Source organism: Caloenas nicobarica, chromosome 18, assembly GCF_036013445.1.
Source record: "Caloenas nicobarica isolate bCalNic1 chromosome 18, bCalNic1.hap1, whole genome shotgun sequence".
In the NCBI taxonomy this organism is placed as follows: Eukaryota; Metazoa; Chordata; class Aves; order Columbiformes; family Columbidae; genus Caloenas; species Caloenas nicobarica.
The window spans coordinates 2394054-2419910 of NC_088262.1; the positions used below are offsets into that span (position 1 = coordinate 2394054).

The 25857-nt window shown below is 50.2% G+C and overlaps 1 protein-coding gene across 1 annotated transcript in view; it reads right to left on the reverse strand.

Moving 5' to 3' along the window:
* MAP2K6 (mitogen-activated protein kinase kinase 6) overlaps positions 1-25857 on the reverse strand; it is a 48243-nt gene that overhangs the window by 12068 nt on the left and 10318 nt on the right. The window contains exons 2-11 of the mRNA XM_065647699.1: positions 14297-14363; positions 13370-13418; positions 10966-11079; positions 10648-10767; positions 9788-9904; positions 9294-9345; positions 7315-7442; positions 6545-6622; positions 5660-5799; positions 2695-2740 (exon numbers count right to left, since the gene is read on the reverse strand). Of these exons, the coding sequence (XP_065503771.1) occupies positions 2695-2740; positions 5660-5799; positions 6545-6622; positions 7315-7442; positions 9294-9345; positions 9788-9904; positions 10648-10767; positions 10966-11079; positions 13370-13418; positions 14297-14363 (911 nt within the window). The remainder of the gene's footprint in view (positions 1-2694; positions 2741-5659; positions 5800-6544; positions 6623-7314; positions 7443-9293; positions 9346-9787; positions 9905-10647; positions 10768-10965; positions 11080-13369; positions 13419-14296; positions 14364-25857) is intronic.

Here is a 25857-nt window from a genome sequence, read left to right on the forward strand (position 1 = left end):
GATGGGCCAACTTCCACCCGAAATCACCAAATGCTGTTTAACACCCACTGTCCTGGCAGTTAATTGTATTTATTTCTTTGCATGGAGTGTGTCAGAGAGAACCACAAGGCAACTGGGGCCCTGTGGGGCTCACAGGTGATGTCCACTCTGTGCAAAATGCTGTTGTACATCCCATACGCAGGCTGGAGGAGCTCACTTTGATTCCTGACCCTCTCATTTCAAGCCAGATTTTTGAAGACAATTTGGAGTTTGCAGGATTTTTCAAACCTGCCCCTCACCCCAGGCCCTGAGCGTTGGCTATTTCAATGATCATTTATGGCCGTGGCCACGTGGAGGGAAAAGGGGAGCAAGGAAATGAGAATTTCCAAGGTGGGCTTGAGCGGGAAGTTACCCAGTGAATAAAAAGAGGGAGCTCTGAGAAGCCGGGAAGCGACCCAAAGACACACCAGCAAGGAAGAGGAAGCACAATTACGTGGAAACAGAGCTGAAATGGGTTGAGGCAAGGATCCAGACATCACTTAAGGTCTCCCTGGGTCAGACAGTCATGGGAATCAAAGTGTCTTGAATAACTCTCAGAAACCTGGCCCCAAGGGCTTGCTGTGTTACTATCCCAGCGCGATGCCACTGCTCTCACATCCCAGCTAAGTCGCACCCAAAGCAGAGATACCGCAGCCTGGAAGCGCCTGCAAGCGTGACATGGGTGGCAGTGGTGGCCAACAGCTGCGGCTCTCAGTGAACCCAACCCCTTTGCAACGCCTGAGTCTGGTTATGGCACAAAACACCCTGTGCCAGGTGGGATGTGCTCCACACAACGTGCAGACCACCGGAGAGGAGTCCTGCAGTAGTTTCACGCTCCGCTTCACCTGGGGAAGTGGGTTTGCAAATGAAATTAAGCGTTTGTATCAGTTTTCCTGATGCTCAAGATAGCACAGAGTCATATTTTCCATGAGAAACCTCAATTCCACAGGAAAGCTAGGGAGCAGTCTTGGTCTAAATGACAAGTCCAATCCAGTACCGCAACTTAATGCCATAAGAGAGAGCGGAGGGAGGAAAAAAAACCCCAAAAAACAACAAAACAGCAACCCTTAACCACAGGACCTCGCAACATCCATGTCAGCCATAAAATACCACAGCATTGAGATACTCTGGAGAGGTGATCCAAGAACCTAATTCAATAGAAATGTGCTTGCTTGCCAATGGGTATTAATGCTGCAACAGACAGAGCTGCTCCAGTGAACCTTCTTGATAAAAGGCCATTTGGCAAACTTCAGAAATTTGCTTACAATATGCATGTATTTATTCAATAATTAAAAACTAAAAGGGCAAAAAAAATAAGGCATAAACCTTGGGCCTCCCTTTGTGTGAAACCAGTATTTGGGCAAACTGAGTGTAAACCAGATCTATATATAGTCTAACTACATTATGGGGCCCAGCAAGAAATGCTATGGGAATTATCCATTGCTTCTAACTCACATCCAAAAGGTAGATGGATTTCCAGCACGTCTCGCAGGTAGAGAGCACCTTAAACCCCGGCACCTCCACACCGCAGAGGTCCCAACACCTCCGAGCAGACGGTGTGAGGCAGCGATGAGGCTGATCCCCAGCTTGGCATCATGCACGTCCTAAGAGTTATGGAGCAGGAGACACCAGTGCCCAAGGAAATTCTGCAGCAGTTTCCACCCTTAATCCAGAAGATTTTGCCAGTGGCACCAGACAGGAGTGGGCATACAGGAACAGGCAAGCGTTTGGGTCAAGATCCTCAGAAATATCAAAGTTAGGACCTTCCTGCCTTTAGCAAGCTGTGAATCAGGTGAGAGTAAAAAAGCAACTAGATGCTTACGGGAGTATAACACGGACTTCTAAGCTCTCCAGCTTTTTGCTGGCTATTAGGAGCAGCAGGATCAATACCAGCAAGTCAGGAGAGAGAGAGGCCACGAAACTGTGGAGCTGTAGCAGAAAAATCTCAGCACAGCCCCCGTTCTCGGCGGCTCCAGCCCAGAGCTCTGGCCGAGCGAACGCCAGCGTCCGCGCTGCCGGGAGCTCAGCGGTGAAGCGCAGCTGACCTCGACGCCCTGCGCTGCCTCGCGTTTCCCCCGGCCTGAGCCTTTAGCAGCATTTTTTTCCTTAGTTATTCCTCTGTCCTAGACGTGCTCACAGCAAACAGTCTCTAAGCAGCAGATGAAATTCAATAACCGGAATTATTAGTCACAGACTCGTCTCTGTCCCTAACATCCAGGAATTACTCTGTCCAAAAAGTCTCCTCTGCGCGGCACTGTGACAGTAAAGCCTCGCAGGCCACCCAGCTGCTGCAGCCCATGGGGAGCATCCGTGGTGCATCCATGTCACCCGGGTGTCTGAAGCCACCACACAAACCCAGGAGGAGAGTGTTGTTATCCTCACCATCTGACTCTTCACTGCCTATGTCTTGTTCCTTAGCAAATTTGTTAACTGCTTTTATATCTTTTCCTCTGTTGAGCTGACTGGAATAACACCTGAACGACATCTCAAAGAGCATCTCTGATTTGCAGTCACCCTCCCAAGACCCTGAAGCACCATGAATTTCACATCTGCTACAAAAATAGAGATGTTAAGTATCTCAAATCACCAGTCACTATTGGAAACCCTGTCTTCAGCATCCCACTGTAACCCGTCTCAGCTCTGAACCGATACACTGCTTAATGCAGGCACACTCACCATAAGCTCTGGGTATGTTGGCCGTTCTTTGGAATTCTTCTTCAAGCTTTAATCAGAAAAAAAAAAAAAAGAAAATTTTTAAAAGTTATATTCTGTATGCAATGTAAGCAAGCCCATAAAATGATACCATGACAAAAGCAAGGTTTCAGGTCCCTGTAGAATAAGTTCAACTACTCGTTCGTATGTTAAGCAAACAGCTTAGGCCTTCAGGACACCTATAGCCCACACCGCCTGCACATGGGCCCCGTATGGTGCACCGTGCTGGGTACATACAGTGCAGTGAGCATAAGGTCAAACGAGAGATCCAGACACACCATATATACCAGCCGAGACGATGCCTGTTGCTGGGAGCCAGGCACAATTGGTTTTTTGGGGTATTATCCAGTAGGCCAGCAACTAAGGCAATGGATACAGCCTCCAACTTGTAATTGGGAGCGGTCACCGAGTGGCTCTCAAGCACGTGTACAACTATTTGTTTATCACCGCACTGTTATCAGTGGGGACGGTTACATGGGACATCCTTTTTTTCTCCTGTCTCCTACAACAGATGGCTCTGGAGGGTTGTAGCTGGAAGTTATTTTGGTTTCCCTCCAGCAGAAAATAGCTTTTAAAAGACAGGACGTAATCTCTACTCACTTCCTGACAGTGTATTTAGGGGAAAGACACTTGGAGCAACTTGAAAAGATCTTCGCACACGTACACGTCGGTGGCGGGGAAAAGGTGTCACACTGAGCAAAACAAAAGTGAGAACCTCGGCGATGATAAGTCGCTCCTCTGCTGGGATTTGCCGGAGCCCAGAGGAAGAAGAGGACACACACTGAATAGATATTTCCTGCTTGCTGTGTGTAGCAGGCTCATGTTTAGTGTCGTGTTGTGAATGAACAGAGGAACCTAGTAACGATACGTGCCAATACTGCTGAACCAAAGGTACGGGATGTGTCACATCCTCTGAGCAAAAAAGCAGCCCAAGCTGAGATGCTAAGGTGGATTTGAAGGTTAGGTGTGTCCAGAAGCAGGATTTGAGTATAATGTTTGGGGTATAATTTAGAACCTCTACAAACAAAATCCTTGTTCCCAGGTTACTAATAACAGGAAATCTGGTGATAAGTTACTGAAATCCATGTGAATATTAAGGAATGAAGAGTCATATTTGGATCTGATCCTGACTCAGATGTCCCAGGAACTTCCCTGCAGCGCCTACAGGTAATCGGACTTTTGCTGTCCCAATGGTGTGATTCACTCTGTGACCTCTTGAATTTGACACGGCCCTAGGCCAGGCCAGTCTCAATACACTGAGCTGATGCGACCTGCTTCGGTGTCAGAAGAAATCTCAGACTTGAACAACACAAAACTGGTGCAATCTGCACCCAAAGCTCGTTCTTCTGAGTCCATGCCACTCCACTGGCATTGAGGGGATCTTCAGCAATCCTCGGGGGTAGGATTTGCAAAGAGAGGACCGCCACATGCTCCCAAAGCATGAGCTTTCGAGACACGAGTGCTGCTCAGCAGGGTCATTCTCACTGCAACCATCATGACCAGCTGTGGACCTCCTACTCCTAAATCAGCCACAGCTATAGCTGCAAGGCACTGTGCTTGCAAAAGCAAAATATTCAGTGGGGAATAACAGCCTGCCTGGCACAAACAGGCAACTTTGCAATAACAAGCAGTGAGCCAGCAGCATGGGAGAAAGGCAGCTGGTCCAAAATCTCTGCGTGGGCCTCGCAAAAACGGTGGGCATCTTGTGAGAGGGTTTTTCCAAGCCAGCTCCCACCTCTGACAGACGCGGAGCGGTGTGGGCACAGGCAGGTGTTCCCCACTGCAGGCTGGTAGAGAGCTGCAGCTGAATCATGAGGACCTCAGAAACATGTTTGAACAAGACTCTGAAGAATCTGAGCGTCGGTACTTCAAGTCCTCGGGCAGGAGTGGCTGATAATCCCCTTCCTGGGTCACAGCAGAGCCGGCCGGGCTCCAGGCCCTGACACTGGCAGCTCGGGAACAATCTCACATTTCTGTATTTGTCGATCTGATGTCCTTTCTTGGCTACCATGCAAACCCACCCTCCACCTGCCAACTTGGCAAGCCGCGGATGGCACTGCAGCGCCTGGAAAATTAAAAAAAAAAAAAAAAAAACGCCTCCCAGGCGGTTTCCAGGGAAGCTGGAGGGAGCAGCCGTCCGGAGCCACGGGGCCGCTGCCAGGCCTCTTTGAACCATACGACAAGGGCAGCTGTGAGTCTCCCCGGGTGCTGGGAGAGCCTGTGTGTTCACGCAGCAATCTCAGCCTCCAGACAGCCTGCATCTGCTCCAAGCCTTTTCCTACGCCGCAGCCAAATTCTCCCGCTGCTTCCAGCTCCGAGTCCCGGGGAAAGCGGCGCAGCGGCCACAGGGCCCCGGTAGCGGGATGGCTGCCGGTGGGGGCCCCCACGGCCAAATTCTGCGCTGTCCCTGCCCTCAGAGCCATGTCCCCTCGGGAGCGGGAGGCAGGTGGATGCAGCCATTCTGTGTCCTGCTCCCTGTCCCGCACCGGCCGCGGGGACACGAGGGACCCGGCGGTCCCACCTTCCCGCACCTGCCCACAGACACCCTGTGCTGTTGATGTGGGGGAAATCGGATTGAGAAAGTCCCCTAAATCCTTTCCTCAAAGCACCTGAGCCTGCTCCTCGCCACCTCAGGCATCAAAGAGCCCCCACAACCGCCAGCACTGGTGCTCTGGCAAAGGGTGCGTTGCCTGCACAGCGCCAGGTCACAGCCCGGTCCTCAGGGCTCGGTGAGGGTGTGAAGGCGCATCCCTTCCCTCGGGGGAAAGTTTTACTCAAAAATTTGTTCAAAAATGCGGGTTGTACCCCGGAGAGACGCCCGTGGGAACAGGGACACAGGAGGCTGCCGGCACCTGCCCTCCTCAGCCTCCCCACAACACAGCGGGGGCGAGCGGGGCCAGGGCGAGCGAGGCCAAGAGGGTTATTTTACCATTGCGAGGTAAAGTCGACAAACTCTGCTGAGAACTTCTCGGCCGGGAGCTGCGGCGACGGCTCCTCCACCACCTGCTTGAGCTGCTGGAACGGCGTCCCCCAGGAGTCGTAGGGAAAGCGCAGGATGGCCAGCTCGATCTGGGGAGACAGGGCCCGCGCCTCAGCCATGGCGGGTGGACGCCCCGCGGCTCGTCCTCCCGCCCCACGGATTTCGGATTCCTGTGTGCCCGCCCAGGTATGTGTTTTTTGGCATTTTACATGGCATTTCCTCGCCCTGCCTGGCCACAATGTCTTGCAGCAAAACGGAAAGGCCTGAGGAGACCCAGCAGCCTCCGTTACCCTGGTGTTACACATCACTTGGGAAAGGTTAGAAAGTTAAAAACCAACCCCACGTTGCAAAGGGTAACTGTGCTATAAAATAACTCTGCGAGCAGATGGATTCCCCTAAAACGCTGCGTGGGCGATGCCTCCCGCCCCTCCTCTCCTGAGGGGGACTTTGCTAATTGCTAAGCACTGGGAGTTATTTTTTTTTGTGCTTTGGAATCCAACCTGCTCCAAGGCGACGGGCACACGGTGCCGGCTGCCCTCGCCTTAGCCCATGCTGCCATCTCCCGGCAGCCCGCGGCCACCACAGCGGGGACGTCCCCACCAGGGTGTCACCCCACCAAAGACAGCAAAGAGCCGACAAAGCAGCCCCGTCCTCCTTCCCTTCAACCCTGCGGCATGTTCCCTTGTCCCCCCAGTGCTGGATTCCCATTCCCACCCTGCCACCTTCCCAGGGAACCAGTGCCACCAGTGTCAAAGGGGCTACGGGGAAGAAAACAAATCCACGAGCAACACTCAACCCTCCCGGCATCGCCGCAAGCCCCCAAAGTCACCCTACCATCGTGATCCCCAGGCTCCAGATATCAGATTTGACGCTGTAGCCCTTTTGGTTCAGCTCCGGGTTAATTCTTTCAGGCTGTGAACAGAGACAAAGGCGGTTGAAGAACAGCGATGGCCCCAAGGCGATGCCTGCACCCAGGGCTCACCAACCTCAGTTTCACGGTGACAGGTCAGGACCACTCAGTCCACGCCACCAGCTTGCTCTCTTGGTTGTCATGGGGCCAGATCTGGTCCCACATCTTTACCAGTAAAGGCAGGCACTGAAATGGGTCACCAGAAGCAGATGGTACCTGCACGAGGGACTGGGATGGTGGAGCTGACCCAGCACACCTGGTACATAACAGGTGACAAGTCACAATTCTCCAGGACTGTTTTCACCCTCTGCAAGTGCTCCAGGGCTGCACAGCAGCTCCCAGGAGGAGTCTGAGGGACCCACTCCCTGAGGACCGTTTTTCCTCCCAGATGGAAAGAACTATTGTCCCCACAGGGCAAACAGCAAAAATGCAACACAGAGCAATGGCAGAGCCTTCCCCGAGGGCACAGGGAGGCGATAAGGCAGCAGGAAGCTGTGCCCAGGAGATCTGATCTGACCCATGAGATCCATCTCCCCTCTCTGCCCGCTTTACAAGCAACTTCAGGGATACGTCTTCCAAAATGCGTCCCCAGGACACATGCCGGAGGCTGATCCTTCCCCCTTTAGGGTGACCCGATGCCCAGGCTCATGTTCCTCTGGCTGTCCCACAGCAGCTTCTCGGCAGCTCAACTTACAGCCATGTAGGGTTTGCATCCTGCATCCATGGTTTTAGCAACCGAGTCAACGAGGTAACCACTAATTCCAAAATCGCACATTTTCACCTGCCCCTGCGTATTGATCAACACGTTAGAGGGCTTTACATCTGCAAGAAGGAACACATACCACAGTCAGTCATGCATGGGTGGCTGTGCCAAGCCAAAAAAAGCCGAAGAGCTTCCTATCAGCAGAGGGCACCAAAGGTGCCCGTGCAGACCCCGGTGCTTTGTGCACGCCAGAAACCCGGCTGGCTGCAGATACAGCAAGTTCAGGTGACTGCTCATGGGCCTGTCATATGTCCTGCAAGTGCCCCGTCACTTGCAGACTCCCCTCTCTGATTTGGGGGGGTGGGAGGTCACCTTGCACGAAGCCATCATATCCCGCCATGCAGGGGATGGCCATGGATTGCTCGCGGGGGCTGGAGGCATCTCCAGAGGGTGTCTGCAAACAGCTGCAGCTCTGGCAAGTCCCCAGCTGGATCTGGTCTCATGCCAGCAAAAGGAAAAACCCACGGGAAAAGGATGAGGGGTGGGCAGAAAAGGGTGAAAAGGAGCAGGGGTTGCAGGGGAAGGAAGGAGCAATAAACTAAGACAAGGATGAGGATTTCAGAAATGGCCTCTTCTTTTAAGGATACCAAGCTGGAAGGCAACGTGAACGGCAGCAGGCGTGTGGGTGCTCCACACCTTATGGAAATCAGGCCAGTGTCTCATCTATTCATTACTGCCAGATTTATCTGCTTCCCATCATGGCCTCATAATCCTTGGTGCATTCACACTTGCATCACGCTCGTGAAGGCAGTTATAATCACCATCAGAAAGGGAAATTAAGGCACAGAAAGAGGCCAGTAAGTAATATCCACGAGAGGTGCTTTCCTGCACAGCAGGGAATCATCCTTGTCAGGTTAATCCCAGATCAAATCTCAACACAGCGCAGGTAGCACAGGTTACCCTGTTTTCTCTTGTCCTGGTACTGATCCTCAAAAGGGAGCAATCCTTTGCCTTTTGCCACCCAGAAATAACAAAGTCTGTTCTGCAAGAAGGTCCTCTGTCTACATGTGATAAACTATTAAACAGAAGAGCTGAAACACCACCCGAAGCAGGCCAGAAGCTGCTTTTGAGTCCTGCTTATTAGAATTGGGTGGTTTACAGTTCACTAACATCTGCTCTCTAATCAGCACTTTGCAATCAAAAGCTTCAGGTACCTGAGATCCTCACCCATCTGTTACTATGCTGAAATAAGACAATTTTCAGTGGAAATTAAACGAGTAAACAGAAATCCAGAAGCCGAGCAGCATTTTCCACCTACTGTAAATGATACAGAAGGCAGAAACTCAACCCCCAGCCACATGCAGAATGTACAAAATGTGACTGCCTGCTAGAGCTGAACTCTGTTCAGTTCAGATGCTCCTTTCCCCGGCAGTCACACACTAGAGAGGGCTCTTTCCTCCTCACGACAAACTGAAAATGACCCTTTAAAAATAAAGGTGTCAAGCAGCAACACTGCAAATTATTTTTAAGAGTGTTCATGGCATCTTTGAGATGCTCTAGAGGGGAGAATGTCAGAAAAGTTTAAGGAGGGTATTTATGAATTCACTTGAGGATATTTTAGGTATTAATTTTGCAGAGGTGTTGAAGCAGATCATGGATTTCGACCATGCATTAGGGAAATGCAACCCAGGGGGAAACAGCCCATTCTGTGCAAGCGCAGCGAGGCTGGAGCTCAATCCTCCTTCACCTCGGGGAGACACAGGGACCAGCATCCAGTTTTTAAACAGCAAACCAGCAGACATTTCCTCTGACTAGGTTTTGCTACTCAGGAGATGCTGGGGAATATTTTTGCTGTCAAAGGCTCATTTTTATCTCAGGTATTTCAGGAGCCCTGTGCCTGGCTGAGAGTACACAGCACAGGAAAGACAGACAGACACCAGCACGGTCACGGCTGTGTGCCCAGCACTTACCTCTGTGGATCACGGAGAGCTTACTGTGTAGATGTTCTAGTGCTTTTACAATCTGAAACAAGAAATCTAAAGTGAATCACAGCTGGAAGCACCATGATGAGGAGCAAATCCTATCTGGCTTCACGCGGCCCATCCTCACTAGACCTCCTTGGAGGGAAGGAACTACATCTCAGATGGGTCCTGCACCCTCACGGCAGCCCAAGGTGATGGTGGGCACCCAGGGAACTCCCAGGGGATCCTGGATCCTAATAAGAAGACAAAGGAGCTGGAGAGTCCTCCCCAAATCTAACGCTGTGCCATCTCTCAACTACGTTTTGGGTTATTTATGGCTTATAAATAACATCACCTCAGACCAGAAACCGGAGTGTCCATGTGGGCTGGCCTATGGACCTTGCTCTTCCTGGTGCAAATACAGCAGGGAGCCTGGGTCATGTAGGACTTGGTTTAGAAAAGAAATACCCTTTCCCTTCCCTTCTCGCCCTGCTAATACTCACGGAGACGGCTATTTTCCCTAAGATGTCCTCAGGAATCGTCAGGCCTTTGTCAATGACATGTTTGTAGAATTTGTCCAGTGAGGTATCCATCAGCTCCATGCAAATCCACACGTCTCCCTGGAGATAAAGAAAGCAAACATCTGCCCACTGGAATGAACCATCCTCTCCTTTCACAAGCAAAAGTCTTTGGCACTTGCCTTTTGCTGGCCTGTCTGCCTCTTCCCTGCCTTTTAAAAGTCATCCAACAAAACTGTACTGGGCTTTCTCTTTCCCTCCACCCCAGCTGGAACAAAGTGCTGCCCACTAACATTTAGGGTGTATTTTCTGCTGTCCTTTCCCAAAGCAGAGTCACAGTGATTTAGGAGTCTTGAAAGTTATCGGGACTGAGGTTCCCCACATGCTCAGGTCACTGCAAATGCTCAGCCAGGAAAGGTTCGGCTCTGCAGAGCTACGCTTAAAACTCTTCAATAAACCTTGCTCTTCAGAGCTTTCCACATTTTTCCTCCATGTGGCTTTCTCACTGCAAGTCAGGACAATGTTAACACTAATGGATCAGGCTGAGAGTCGCTGTCCCCATCACTCAAAGCCACCACCAAGCCCCAGCGTCTCAGCACAGGGACCTCGCACCACCCCGGCGCTGGGGCTCGGCTGCCCTGGGCTCCTCCTCACCTGGGACCACGTCTCTCCTTGCTCGCCAAGAAGTAACTGTAAGTTACGCAGGCTGGGATTGAGCAAACCCATATTCTACCAAGTCTCCATGTCTAGATGGAGATGAAACCCCTGGCACTTTGAGGCAGTCTAGACATGGGAATTCAGAGCCTGAGAGAGGATCCATCCACTGATCTCCAGGATGTCCATACCTCTCGGAAAAGCGCCCCGTAGAAGGTGACAGTGAATGGGCAATCTACCGTCCTCATGGAGATATCCAGATCCATCAATAACCTCTTCTGCTCCTGGCTGTTCACGGTGGCTCGGATCCGCTGCAAGACAAAGCATTTTAACATTGGCCGTCAGCACCTCTTTGCTCTTGTCCAGAAAGAGGATTTCCTAAGGAAAGAAGTCGATCCCAGCGATGCCATGCATCGGAACAAGCGACATTAGAGATGTGCACGAAGGAGAGCGCAGAGGGTGCCCACGCACGACGACACAGACCGAAAGCACCTTGGGAGGTCACTCACCTTCACTGCCATGATCTGCCCGCTCGGCATGTGCCGCATCTTCTCCACCACCCCGTACGCACCTCGTCCCAGCTCGGAGATGGGCTCCAGGTCATCGGCTTTCACCTCAAAATTCTGCAGGGGAAAAAAAACCATCAGCGCAAAGGCAGCTGCTGTGCGGGTGTCCTATGCAAGGAGCAAAACGCCCCTAAAATCCAGCCCTGTTTGGCACATAGATTCACCTCTGAGCACCCTCTTCTCTATCCGTGGTCATGAGGCTAGAAAGGAAATCATGGTCTCAGGGGTTGCCGGGAGGATTAATTACTGTGCAGTAATTAGCAGTTCTGTAGAGGACATGCCTCGTAACAAGCACCCTGGGCAGGGTGGGTGCAGGAAGGACTGTTCCACCGGTGGGACGGTCCCCCGGCCACCCAGTGTCCCCCCAGCCACCTCCAACTGCCACCACTTCCAGCCTCTCCATCCTCTAAGGGCTGTGACAGAAAACGCCGCGGCAGCTTCTTCCTTCAGGAATCACCTTCAGCCTTTTATTATATTTTTTCTTCTGTCCTCCTCCTCCCACAAACAATCACGGAAATATCTCCATTTTTTTAAGGCCTGCAAAAGCTTATTTCTCCAGACCTGTAGATGGACCAAATACCAGCTGAGTGTGCCCCATTTTTAAACCACGGAGGATTTATTTTGTCTAGCACTCGAGATCTCTTTCTCCTGGCCTTGCACAAAGGATGACTTTGTTTGGAGCCCTGCATTCTAACCTGTCCTTCTCCTTTCTGCCACGATATTGTGCAGCAGCTCTATTTTTTGCTTATTATTATTTTTGGATGTTTCAAATCTGCCTTTGCTACTAAAACCAGTCATTCAGTTTGCTGAACGCACAACCACATCAGTCAATCATCCTACAGAAAGAAGCGGGTTATAATGAACTGATTCACGGCGCATAATCCCACATCGCTTTTTGCCGGCACAGCAGAAAAAAAAAAACCACAACAAAACCCACAGCCTGAAATGTTCTGGCTGGGGATGGCACAGCGTGCAGGGCCCGTACACCGCGGTCCTGTGAGCTCCCGCTCATTCACTCGCAGCTACGTCGCCTGCAAAAGGAGCCCTGACTGACATTTTTGTGTTACGGCAGAGATTTCAGCATCTCCGCCTGCCTGACACTGCTCCTGCTGTTCAGCAGGACCCTCTGGGAAAAAGCACTTTGAGTCTCTCAAGGCCACTCTTAAATTTCTAGAACTAAATTTCTATACATTTCTATAAAATTCTATAAATTTAGCAGCAAGGTTTAAAGAAAGTTGAGGGAGAGCGGCTTTCCCCAGGGATCAGAGGCGAGTGTGGAAATGTTGGTGGAAGAGGCAGCACATCCTGAAGGAACCTGGCTGGACAAAGAGGCAACAGATCAATGGGAAACGCAAACCACGGCATGTCCGTCCCTCCAAGATAACCACATATCTGCAGCCGTAAAAAAGACTGAGCTCTGGGTTTTACAAGTGCATTTCTCTTTGCACCACCCAACACGGGCTCTCTACCTCCGTGCACGGAGCCTTTTTGGAGCGCTTGAGCTTTTCCTGGGACTGCAGGGAGGAATTCTGCTCCTGGCACGGGCGCTTGCCCGAGCAGCAGGCATCTGCTCTGCCTCCGTGCTGCAGCATTTTGCTCCAGAGGCATCTCACACTCTTTCCACCTTCCAGCCCCAGCTCCACGCCAGGGAAAACACAAAGCCCAAAATGAAAGAAAAGCATCCAAAGATAGACATTATAAAACGCTATTGGATTAGCATTTCACTTCATAAATTAACTCGCTGACACCGAGGACTGTCTTTTGCACCTAATAAATTTACTGCCTAGCTTGAAAGTGCTTTTATGAATGCTGCTGTGCCATCTTCTCCTATCAAAATAGCTGTCCTCAGTTTTGTTTTCTCCCTGCTATATTTTTGTAACACCAGGTGAACTGGTTTCTATGCTGTCAGAAGGACTTGCTTCCAGGCCGGGAAGATCTACCCCAAGCTGGACTCCTGATGAGAAGGCCTTCCATATTAGTGAAGGGAAATACTTTGGAGTAAGGCTTTAAATCAGCAAAGGAGAGTAAAATCTGTTGTCAGCAATCCCCTTGTTTTATAATCGTTATTTCCAGGGGATGAGCTGCAATTAGTGAGCCAAGGAAGCAGCTTCCAAGGTACAACCGTCAGGGCTCACACGAGCCCCCAGGATGGCTCTTCCTGGCTTTTCCTCACTCCCCATTTCACACAAAATAGGCCACAATTATTAAATAGCTAGTGTTTATTAATCTGCCCTTTCTTTTGGCTGAAATTTAGCAATTCCCTGAGCAACCCGCCTGGACAAGCAGCCAGCCCGGGATGGTCCCCTGTCCCCAGAGGTCTTCTCGTCCCCGTAACTCCTGGTCTTACCTTCTCGCCAATAGAGATGCAGGCTTTGGAGTCTAGATCTCTGGGTGGCCTGCAGCACGGAAAAAAAAGATGTGAAATATTCCTCACAAAGAGCAATTTTCCCTCAATGAGTAAATACAACCCCCCCAACGCCCCAGGCCAGCAGCTCTTTCAGCCCTGAGCAGCCTAACCAGTCTCCTGGCTCCACAGGAACAACAGACATCGCCAAAATCCACAAAGTCACCCCCAAAAGGGGTCAGGAAGCTGCTGGAATTGGCATTTCTCACATCCAGCTTCCCCGGGCAGGTACCCAGAGAGCTTCATTGCGCAAGGCAAGCCAGGTGGCAAGCACCAAATCTCTGCCAGCCTGTAGGAAAAATGGATTAAACAGGCATAAAGGTCTAAAACCACTGTAAATGATTGCCTAAGTCATACAGCACGGGTTAACAGGCTAATAAAAGCCAACCCTCGAGGAAGCGAAGAAAGCCAAGCAGGCTGGAGTTGCACAAATCGCCTTAGAAAGCACAGGGTTTTCTTGTGCAAGGCTGAGCATGTAGGGAAGGGGATGCATTTTTATGCCTCGTCAAGTGCACGTTACTCAAACTGGGCGGCCGAAGGGCCACATCAGTTAAAATCAGGTGCCTGTTCTGCTTTTTCCTTTTCCTGGGCACATCATTAAGCAGCACACGAGTCGCACCACAGGCAGAGGGTGACGGGCTGAGACCCCCTGGCTGTACCTGGGGCGACAAGAGAAATCCAAGGGCCGTTTGGTTATTATCCCCCGTGATGGTCCCAGAATTAACCCAGGCGTTTTGGCCCCGCTCCTCGCCAAGGGTCCCCGTTATCCCGGACAAGCGGGGCCGTGACACGGAGGTGCCAGCGACGGCTGGAAGGCAGCTGGGGTTTGTGGTTTGCTTTTTTATTCTCCCGTAGCGTTTGCAGACTTACGTGGAACTTGTCTGTGGCTGCTCAAATGCTTCTTTAGGAATTTTCAGCCCAGGGTTTCTCTTCTTGCCTGTGAAACCAGAAAGAGGTAGAATTAAAGAAAGGCATTTTTGTTGTTGTTGTTTTGTTTTGTTTTAATTTGCAAAACGCGGCTTGTCTGTATTTGTTGACCTTATTTAACATAAATGCCCGGCCAGGTTGGTGGTGTAGACTCAGGGCACAGAGTTCAAAACATAAAGTGCCTTTGTTCAGTAAAGCTCAGCTTAAACCTGCAGGGTCTGGCTGCCAACTTGGTACAGAAAACAGACAAGAGCTCTGGCAAGGGCAGGCAACGTGAAAATGCAAAGTGAAAGGTATTTCTCCTTCGTCAGCCTTCCCCACGTAGGATCCTTTAAAATGTTTCTTAGATTTTAAACCATTCCAGATACAAAATGGTGAATGCTGTGAGGATTAAAAAACTTTTAAAAATTGAATCTGAAAGTCCAGAACCAGATTCTGATTCTGCTTAAATGGATGTTTCACCTCTTGGTCATTAAAGTTGTGCAAACCCAGCAAAAAATAAAGCAGAATTAAGTTTGCAGGCTTCAGAGCCGTTGGTTTGTGTTCACACTGACCAGCCAAGCTTTTCTGAGCTGGCCGAAGCTCAAGCTCCGAGCAGATCAAATGCAGGCGCTCCGGTAAAGGGGTCCAAGCCGGCAGACGCAAGAGCCAGGCAGACCAGAGAAATACAAGAACCTTTTTATGACTAAACATATACAGCCACATTTCAGCACGGGGCTTTGAATTCATGGATAAAATAACCTGAAAACATAAGTCATGTCACCAAAACCCCAAGGTAAACATCTTGCTGTTTGGCTGGGTAATAAAACCCCTGGTCCCCAAAAAAGGCACAAGCATCTAATTTAGGCGTTAAACATTTTTAACCTAACAATTCATATCAATTACTGTTTTTCGTTTAAGCATGAGTTTTATACTCTATTCCCAACACTCTCTTCCAAACTCTACCTATACATGTTCAAGTTTGTTTTTCCTCTTGACACAAACTCATGTCAATAGATGTCTGTGCACCCCAGTGCCAGAGGGGTGCTGGATCAAAGTGCAGGCACTCAGAACTGAAAATTACCTTTTTGAAGCAATTAGTCAATTCAGATTGCCATTTTTTTCTTTTTTTTTCTTTTTATTTCCTTGTCTGCTCCAAAAGACAGGATTGTGCTTGCTTCTTTTGGCAAAGCGTCATTCCAGGATGGGACAGGCTGGAACAACGCAGCATTTATTGGAAACCACTTTGCAGTCTTGCTGTTGTTATTAGAAATCTCCAGAGCTGCAAATTTACAAAAGGGGGTGGGGGGAAAAGCCAACTCTCTGCTCCAAGGAGCTTCCAGTCTAACACTGAAAAGGCAAAATAAAAGCAGCAAGGTCACTCAGAGCCATGAGGAATTGTTCTCGGCTTTCCCAAGAGGTAAAAGCTGGTTTGTAAGTAAGTAAAAATCATTGTACAAACAAGTGGAGGAATTTCCAGCTAGCAGAGCTGTTCTTTGACCCTTTTCCTCCTAGTTTTCTTAATTGCACTATGAAGGTCTCCAGAAGGCAGAACTGGGGAGCAAGCCCTGCTGTGCCAGGCACTCTCCATACCATTTCTTGCCCAAGCTGTGCCAAGTGCACATGAGATCCAACGGGATGCTAAATGGGTAGCGGTATTCCTCATGTTGTCATGTTTTAGCTAAAAAAGGAATCTCAAAAATACAGGTCTTGCAGCGCAGCCAAACAAAACCCCTGTTTGTCTGGTAATTTCTAAGTCTGCCATCCCAGTGACCTCTCTGCCTCTAAAAACCTTCGTGCGTCCTCTCCCAGTTCAAGCAAACGAGGCAACCACGGCCACAAGAAAAGCGGGATCTTCATCCTTATTTTGCACGTGGAAATCAAGACACAGAAATTCGCCGACTTGCCCAGGGAGGCAGAAACAGCCTCTTCAGCTCTAGAGCTGAACTCTTCCCATTAACACTCACCAGGCATCTCTTGGAATACTCATGCACGTCGACCATCCGTCCACACTGCTGCAATGACTTTCACCCAACCAAAATAAAAAGAGAAGCGAGCACAAATTTGCTTTGCTCTTTCATTTTTTCCTTTTTTTTTTTTTTTTTTTTTTTTTTCCCTTCATGGATTTGTTTGCACAATCCCATGGGCTGTACCGGCACCTCAGGAACCTGCTCTCAAGCAGCCCTGGGAGGCTGAAAACGGACCTACTGTAAATTAACCTAATTTGAACGTGAACCAGAACAGGTTGTGCAGCATTTAATCTTATCATGGTTCACAAGTGGTGTCAGCAGAAGAACTAGGTAGCAAAACGCCAAACCCAAATAAATATTAAAAACCTTCCGCCTTCTGGCGAAATAAAAGCTGCACTTTGGGGAGTTTATTTTCCTTGTCTCTTCTTCACAGAATACAATATTTTGAAACTTTGCCATTTTTTTGAAGCACAATCTGTTCACGTATTCGAGTTGCCAAGACACAGACACAGCTTAACGCTCTTTGGGGTTTTCTTTTCAAGAAAGAAGAAAGCAACAACGGTAGCGAGAACAAAACACGGATTTCACGACGGCACCCCGAGAAGGGATTGCAAAGGGGGAATTGCCACGGCCGGGGACTCGCACCTGCAGCACCAACAGGAGATGTTTTGCAAAAACCAAACACTGACACTTAGAAGGCTTTTTTGTCTTAAGAAAAAAAATAACTGGAAGTCCCCAAATCAGTTCTCTTCAGTAATAACTGCCAAGCAAGTATCTCACTGTCAAATAAAATCCCCCGGTTTACCATAGCAGACATCAGCTTTGAAAGACGACGCTGTATTAAATTGCAGTTTGCAGAGAAAGTCATCTGTACAGGAGCTCGAAATGTGGAGGCAGCTTAAATTGGATGTTACCTATTCCATCCACCAGAAAACCTGTATTTTCCACAGTGTTTTTATGAATCACTATTATTTTTAGCTTTGTTTCCTGAAGAAAACCACCATGTGTGTATTTGACAGTCTGTGTCCCTTGTGGCAAATGGAAATCCACCGGCCAATTTCAGCCCTATCTGAGAAAGAAACAGAGCTTCTGGACATTGCAAATCTGATAAAAATGGGTGACTAAATGAACAAGTCCCCAGCCCATGGCAGACACCAGGCATCCACGTTCAGGCTGTGCAGAAGCCCCGGGTGTCTCAGACACCAAATAACAGCACAAGGCTCAATCCTGAAGGCACAAACCGGGGGCCTGAGCATCATTGTGGGGGATTCACTGCAACTCCTTGGGATTTGCAAGAAGGAAAACCCCAACGAGCCATCACGCAAAGCATGAAGTCTAAATGTAGCTCCTTCTGCAAAGGGTTTGCAGTCCTGGTTGATCGGCAGACGGGATCGTACATCTGCTCCCCAGCATCCAAAAAGTCCGGAGTTCTCTGTGTAAACAACCACGGGCAGCTTTCTGGTCCCCGAGCCTGCAAGCTAAACCCCATTGAGAGTTCTCGCTGCAATTTGCCACACGGAGACTTCCACAAGCACTTGACTCAAAAGCCCGGTTTTAAGAATAATGGAGGGAAAAAAACCCAGACTGGTTCGGAGCAGTGCTGAGAAATGCCTCCAGAACCGAGTTCCGATCCAGCAAAACATCCAGCGTATCTGTAACGTTACGCGCAAGCTTAAACCTACTTTCTTTTAGCAAAGCAATTACCCACAGTAAATATTGAACTGATTGGTGCGAGAGAATTTGGCATGTTTAAAAAACCTCTTTGCTTTCGCGGCAAATGCACTGATGGGGACGGCAGCAACGCGAGCGGTTGCCGCAACATCACCGCAATCTTCTGCATCCACCCGCCCGCCCCGCGGGTCTCAACCAGCCCAAGAAAACCCATTCTGAGAACAAAGTGAGGCCTGAAAGCAAAATCCTCACAGGAAAAAGAAAACCTGACTTAATGAAAACACATTAAATACTTCCCTGTGAAGGTCTTAAACCCAATTCCTGAGGGAGGGGAGAAAAATACAACTTCCAAGGGGCTTGTTAACCTCTTCCCACCAGCACTGACAGAGCGTACGGAAAGATTAATGTTGCTTGGCCCCTTTCAATTAGGGCAGCGTTAAATATCAATATTGAAAAAGGAAACTTCAAAGTTTCACAGCAAAAGGGTAGGAAGCATAACAGAGAATAATAAAGAAAGGGAAGACAGAGGAATTCACTACCCACATACGCTGTAACAGAAAATAAACTTTTACTTCTGAAGGAAAATCCCATTCCCCAGCCCCTGGACTTTTCACTGCAGTCAAAAACTTTTTATGATATAATCCAAAGTAAATGGTTCCTTGCCACAAAAAGCTCCTATTTCCTTCAAAGGATATTAACCTGTTCTGTTTTCACCACAATTTATTATTAAAGCTGTGTTCAATAGCCATATAGCAACACTTTCTTTCAAATAAGACTCTTCAGCATATAATTTGCCGGTAAAATTTCACAGGCGGGAAATGCCTCTTTCTTCCACTTTTTTAAGAGACAGAAGTGGCTCATTTACTATTTCTGTCTTTCCTAAGGAATTTTTGTCTGGTTTCTTGGAAGGTTTTGAGGCTCAGATGATCTGCTTTTCCTCTATCAGCTGTATTGAACTTCGTATAAGCAACACCCCCACCCCTAACATGAGGGCAAAATGGAAATCCTTGGTGTGTTTCCACGGAAGGAGAGTGAATGAGCATCCCCCAGGCTCTGCAGGACAGCCCTGCACCACACACCGCACCACCAGCATCTCGCCCGGTACCCAAGGGCCGCTGCACCCATTTTGCGCTGGGAAAGGACCCGCGGCCATGGCTTCGGTGCAAAACCCCAAACTGAGATGGTTCTGGCAAAACCAAGAAATCAAGATTAACATTCTTTTGTCCCAGATGCCCTGGAAAGGCCCAAAAGGAGACGACTCTTCATGCAAAGACTTGGTCTTCAACTGCAGAGGGCACCTCTTATCCATAGTCCAGTTCCAGCAAGTATTTCAGCGAGCAATGGTAGATTTGATGCTGTCAAAGACAAGTTCAGGCTTTGCAGGCCAGATGGAAATATCCAAACCTCTGAGAACTTCACCCTTTAACAGCCTGGACCCAGGCACATAAATGCAAAGATATCTGAAAGCTTCTCCTGTCACTCTGGGCAGAGCAGGGTCACCTGGAGCATCTAAACTGCTGCTGGAGCTATGGCACCCTCAGGATGACCAAAACGGGGGAAAAGTATTGTTTTGAACAAGTGTTAAAGATCATCTCAAAGGTTTATAATTTACACTTGCAAATTATTAAAGGGCAAGGCATGCATAATGGTTAGTGCTGCTACAAATCCATCTTACCACACGCGAGAGTTCAAGGGCTGGTGGTGGACTTGCCCAACTCAGTCCTCAGTCGTCTGCCCCAACAACAGCTCGTCACCGCTCATCAAGGTGAAAAGCTTTTAATTCTGCCCAGGTCTCTCCACCGAGGGATCCCACACATGGGGACGCCCCAGCCAAGCATCCGAGGAGCGGGAAGGCCGGGTGCATTCCTGGCATCCCCGTGGTCACACACTCACCGCCTCTAGACTAAACAATAGTCACTGAGCGAAGATGCCTGAGATTCCCTGCCAAATCGTTGCGCTTAAAAATTAAAATACACGTAGATAATGAAGTATTTTTTTAAATGAGTGGGTCTGAGGGAGAAGCCGTGCTGCCAGGGCTGTACCTGGGCTCGGTTTTACAAGCTGGCTCCATTCCAGCTGAAACAGAAATCGAGTCCTCAGCCAGAAAGAACAAACACAAATGGGTGTAAATTCATAAACTAGCCACTTCTGGTGGTTTTAGTAGTACAAATATATCTTCCCGGGAGGCCACTTCCCAGGGGCAGCCCCACTTGCCTTCCCAAGGGTTGTTGTGGCATCTCCACGGCCGTGACCACAGTGGCTGCCGCATGGCCACTGCCTTCTTCCACTGGCTTGGGCTGCCTGAAAGCCTTTGAATTTTGCCACACAGGCAGTCAGAGAATGAGGCCACGACTTTTTGATTTAAATGTCTTTGGGACAGCTCCGCAGGTGACCGGGAGGCTGGTGTTGGTGACACTGGTTTGGTGGCTGGGGTGGGGAGGCGCAAGGGAAGTTCTCTCACCACTTCTGCCTTCATGGTTGGGTTGCATGTAAAGCTGCATAAAACCACATGGCGCGATGCTCAAAGCAGGGGGACGGAGACAGGGCAAGCGAGCGCCTGAGCTGTGCCCACCACCCAGTTTGTAAATGCAGAGCTTTAGCCAAGCCACGGTTTCTGGAGAAAACCAAAAGCTAGATGTTCATGTAAGCACCAACGATGTAGAAGTGGGCATGAAAATCGGTTTTCCAACCCCTCATCAGCCACACAAACAGAATTTAATGTGCATGAGATTCTAAAAACCTGTTGAAGTTTCAACCAAAAGCCAAGAGAAGAGATGAAGTGGATACTGTGCTTTATTTGCCTCCTTGAAATATAACGCAGCTGCCCTCTCCTTGGCCCGTCAATAGGTAAGAGCGGCCAAGCACCACTGGCTGCTCCTCCATCGCCACCACGAGCAACCGGGTCAGATGGAGCCAAACGGAGACGCTCCAACGAGGAACACGGCACGTCCTCCACGCAGGATGGGGACGTTCCCCGCACCTCCTTTATCTGTGTCTTCCCTCACGGCTGTTTACAATAACTCCTTGGAAACAGCAAACGTGAAACCTGTTTCCTTAACAACTCATTTCAGGGCTGTTGAGAGAAGGGAGCCGAGCCTGCTGTGGTCACGGGGCTGAGAATCTCCCAGTTCCAGGTTTCGTCCTCTCATTTCGGTGCCGCGGAGCTGCCGGCTCATTTGGTGGCCATTGGCACGTCCAGGTCTGAGCACAATCTCACCCATCACTGTGCCCCGTGTCCGCACTGCAACCCACACCTTTATGTCTCAAGAACTGAAGCTTATTTATTTCCTTATTTATTCCCCAGAGATCACGTTTCAGGAAACAAAGCAGGAAAGGCAAGAGCACTTTCATGACTGTGATGGATTTCGCCAACGCATACCGGAATCAGGATACGCCTGTGCCAGGCACAGAGGTACCACGGGACAGCCCTGATTTCCGCTGAAGTCCTAGTCCTCCACTCTTCCTCTTGGTGCTTTTCTCCAAAAACAAATAAATAAGGAAATCTCATACCAAACCTGGAAATGCCAGCAGGCTACACAGGGTGCTTGAGTCACTTCTCCCTGCTCTTTGCCTCTCCTCTCTGGCTGTGACTGATGGCTCAGACACATCGCACCAAGCGAGGGGAACCTGCTCCTAAAGACACCTCCCAGAGATGTCAACGCAGCCAACACATTGCCCCAAGTGCAGCCTAATTTGCTTTGGCAAAGAGACGAGCTCAGAGCCACAGCCCAGACATGGAGACTTTTCTCAAAGTCAGTCTAAACAATGAAAATACAGAGACAGAGAAAGCCTGCATCTCCATCTGGAAAACCAACATCTGGAAACCTGTACAGTAGGAAACCTCGAACTGCCGGCATAACACGTGAACGGCCGATGCTGCATCCACCTTCCATTTTAATTCCCCAGGCTCCTGAAGATAAGAAGAGCATGGAATGCCACAGCCTGGGCACAGCTCACCCAGTGACCACGTACCAGCCGATCTCGAACCACTTGCCGATACCGTCAGCACCCACATTCCAGCGCTGGAAATGCAATTTGCTGTCCTGCCCCGGAGCTCAGCTCCCTCCTCTGACTCAATCCTGCAACCGGTAATAAACCCAGTGCAGGAGAGGCCCCAAACCAAAACAGCAGGGTTTTTGCAAGGGGTGACGGAGCCGCACCGAATGAACCGTGCAGCAGAGGTTGTGCAACATCTGCTCAGATCACGCCAGGGTTCTTTGCGTCTCAGAACCCGGCTCCGCCGCAGGAGAAGCTGCGTTTCCAGCTCGCCGCAGCGGCTGACGTCGGTCAGCGCTGCCAAGGCACAAACACAATGAAGACAAAGATCTTCGGCTTTACCGCAAGGTAAAATCACAAGGTCAGTCCTTCGTGCCTGCCTCGAGATTGGCCTCCAGCGGGGGCCAGTTCAGTGGCGAAGCTCTGAACAGCACAAGAACAAAACGCTGGAAGAAGGCAAAGCACAAAGCTTTGCAATAAGGACTCCAGCAGACTAATCTCTGGATCCCACAGTGCAGAAACATACAGAAATGTCACCAAACTGTGCAAATATCAGAACCTATTTGCCTGCTTTTCAATAAGCTCTTTATTTTCGTAATTCAATTTTGAAGGTAATTTCCTGATCCAGGCTAATCTCTCTTACTCTGCCCATTTTCCTCTTAACACATCCTGCAAAAGGGCTGCAGGCTGCTGTATTTATTTGTGTCGATATGGAAACCAGAGGGATGCAATTTCTTCTTATCTATCTGCGCATTTTGGTTATGAGAGTCTGTTTGTCACTCTGATAAGAGCGCATCTCTAAATTTTAGAAGAGTTAAGACCTTCTGAGTGTGAAGCGGAAGAGATGCTTTGATAGAGATTAGAGACGAGATCCTACGCTAACACACGCACTGACCGCAGGGCTGCAGGGGCTCTGGGAGCTGATGCAGCTTTGGACCAGTTCTGCACCCTCCAGCAGTGCCCTAACAAACAAAACTGAGGGTTTAGGATTGATCTTTATGAGGGTTTAGGACGACCTTTCGTGTCCCACAGAAGCCGCTGCCACCTCACTGTTTCGTGGGCTCCAGCACTAGCTTGGACTCTCCATTGCCAGGACCTCAGACTTCACTTCCCAGCTTGGTCCTGCCTCAATGTTCCTGTAGATGTGAGAGCTTTGCCTGCCTACAGCTTTCAGCACAGGGCACAAGAGACTTTAATATTAAAAACCCTGTTACGACACCTTGGCTGAACTCATCTGGCATGTGCATCCAGCTGCTCCAACTTTGACGGCCTGGGGAAAAGGGCACAGCTCCTCCCAAACAGCAGCACCTTGGTGCAAACGGTGGCAACATCACCGAGCAGGAGAGGCACCCGATGCAGCACAGCTGGGAACATCTGCCCAGGCAATTCCATCCAGGCTGCAGCAGCCACAAGCTCAGGGAGATCTTATTGAGGTGAAAGCTATGCCAAAAAGAACTTTGCCTTCTGTTCCTCGTGGTCACTGGAGTGGGTCGCATCCATCATGGGGCTCCTGCACCTCCGGCATTGGGGCAGCTGCATCCTCCCGTTGCTCTGGGAAAGATGCAACGGTGCAGAGACCCCACAGAGCAACAGAGGCCACCAGGAGCCTCGTGGTCTCTCCTCTCACCCCTGTTATCACAAGAAATCGCAGCAGTGGAGCTGCGGGGACAGTCACTCCCTCCAGTCACCAACGCGCCATAAATCAAGCCCATATTTTCCCTCTGCCAAGGTCTGCTGGCTTTGCTGCCTTCCCATGCCAGAGCCTGTTTTCTTTGCTGCTTATCTCAAATTAGGAAATCCACAGGAATTGCGGGCTAGGGAAGCTATTTGTCAAGAGCCTTCAGCCCTCATGGGGATTTTTTTTTACGAGGGACTTTTGGTTTAGTTGCTGCTTTTGTTTTCAAACCCTCGGCTGTCTGCTTGCAGTGGGAGTTTGCTGGAATCAAAACTGGAGAAAAACTCTTGGAATTCACCCCGGGGAACAAAAGGGCTTTTGTACAGGAGGATTTGGAAGACGCGGCTGCTTTCATTGCCGCTACCTTCATTTCTGTTTTCTCCCTGCCAAAGAGCACCTGCCAGCCGTGCCGGAGGAGGCGAGCTGCTGCCCGGGCACGGGGGGACACATGGCCAGGGGACAGACACCTCCTGTGTCCGTAGGTGAACGCTTTCCAAATGTTCATGCATCGTGGCACGCAGGACCCACCCGAGCCTCCCGGCCAAGCCCGGTGCTCCCTGCCCTGGCACGGAGGGTGGGGTGGGCTCTGCTCCTCTGCTCCCGCACCCCAAAAAGTCTCCCGAGGGCCGGGCAGGCTCTGCCGTGACGGGGGGTGCCCCCAGCCTCACGGATGAAGGGCCGAAGCTCCCACGAACAAAATGTGAGCAGGGATGCTGGGGGTTCGCCCACGAGCCGGGCATCGCTCCCAGTACTCCCCTTGCTTTTTTTTTTTACTTGCCCTTATCCACCAAGATTTCACCTCAAAATGCCACAGTGAGTGACCACATGCAGCTACAGGGCTCTGACCAGCTTCCCATCCGAGTATCTCGCAGGTGACAGCGAAGTCTCTCGTGTTCAGCATAAAAGCAGGTGCCCTGTCTGCCTCAGCCACGGCGGGAGCAGCATTTGCCCTCAATCCATCAGCCCCAGCCCAGCTACGAACAATTCCCAAAGCCGCCACTCCCTGGAAAACTTCACACAATAAAGAAGCACCCACCTCCTCTTCCCACTGCTCTTCAGAGCCTCAAACCCCAACTTTCTTAGGGCGATAAGGATCCCGTCCTACTCAGACACCCCATGGACATCTTTTTGCTCAACGTCCCCCTCCAGGTTCAGTTTTGTTTTCCTGCTTTTTTAAATGTGCTCGGTGCAGTCGGGATTTTCTCCCTGCGGTTCCTGCAAAGTGTTTTTAAAGAAGCATCGCTGGCGGAGCGGGGGCCCTGCAGCAGAGCTGCAATGCCCCTGGAAAAACAGCCCAGCATCTGCGTCTGCCCCAGGACGAGCCCGTGCACCGGGCAGAGCGAGCGAGGGGCAGCTGCCCCAGCACCGCTTTTTCCGAGCCAGAGCCTCTTGGAGCTGTCAGATGTGCTGCCAGCCCAGGAAAATGCAAATTGCTTTGGAAAACGAAGGTGACATTTCCACCCGCTTGCCGATTCCTGCTGTGCTGCAGGCTCAAAAGCCCAATTCAGGCTTGTGGCTCCAGCTATGAAGGTTCTTATGTCTTGATGGTGCTTACATTTAAGCACGTGCTTACTGTGAGCACACGGTGCTATTAAGGCTGTTTTAAGTGTCAGGCTGAGCAGGAATAGGTACGTAAAAGCTGTGCCAGACTGTTGCCTTTGCAAGGGCTGCAGCAAGTGTCTGCCCCCTGGGCACCCGGCTGCAAGTTCCAGCCCATTTCTCAGCCATACCCACCAAAAGGGACAAGACAGGCACTGGCAGATGTCCCTCTGCAACAGTGGTGTGTCCTCGTCATTGCCCTCCTGTGCCCGATGCTGCCCCGTAGTATCTGCTGGCAAAGCTACGTGGGCAAGAGCTGAAGCTTGTTCAGCCAAAAATGAGCCAGGAGGCTTAAATACAGGAAAAGCAGGACTTTGCTAAATCAGGAGGGTGCGATGGGGCAGGGGAGCTCAGCGAACTGGCCCTTTGGGGCGTCCCTGTCCCCAGGAAAGCACGCACGGTGACTCGTCCTTCAGCTCTGACCCGCTGCTCCCCACGTGTTAACGTAGCCCCATTTCTCTGCAGATCCCTCAGCAGCATCGCACCTTGTCTGGGCGATACCGGCCTTGGTGTCAACGCCCCTGCAGCAGGACAGAACAAAATCTAATCAATACCCCGGGGCAATCTGAGCTGTGGTTTTATTTCTGCTACCAGGTGCTCCAGCCAGCAGCAGG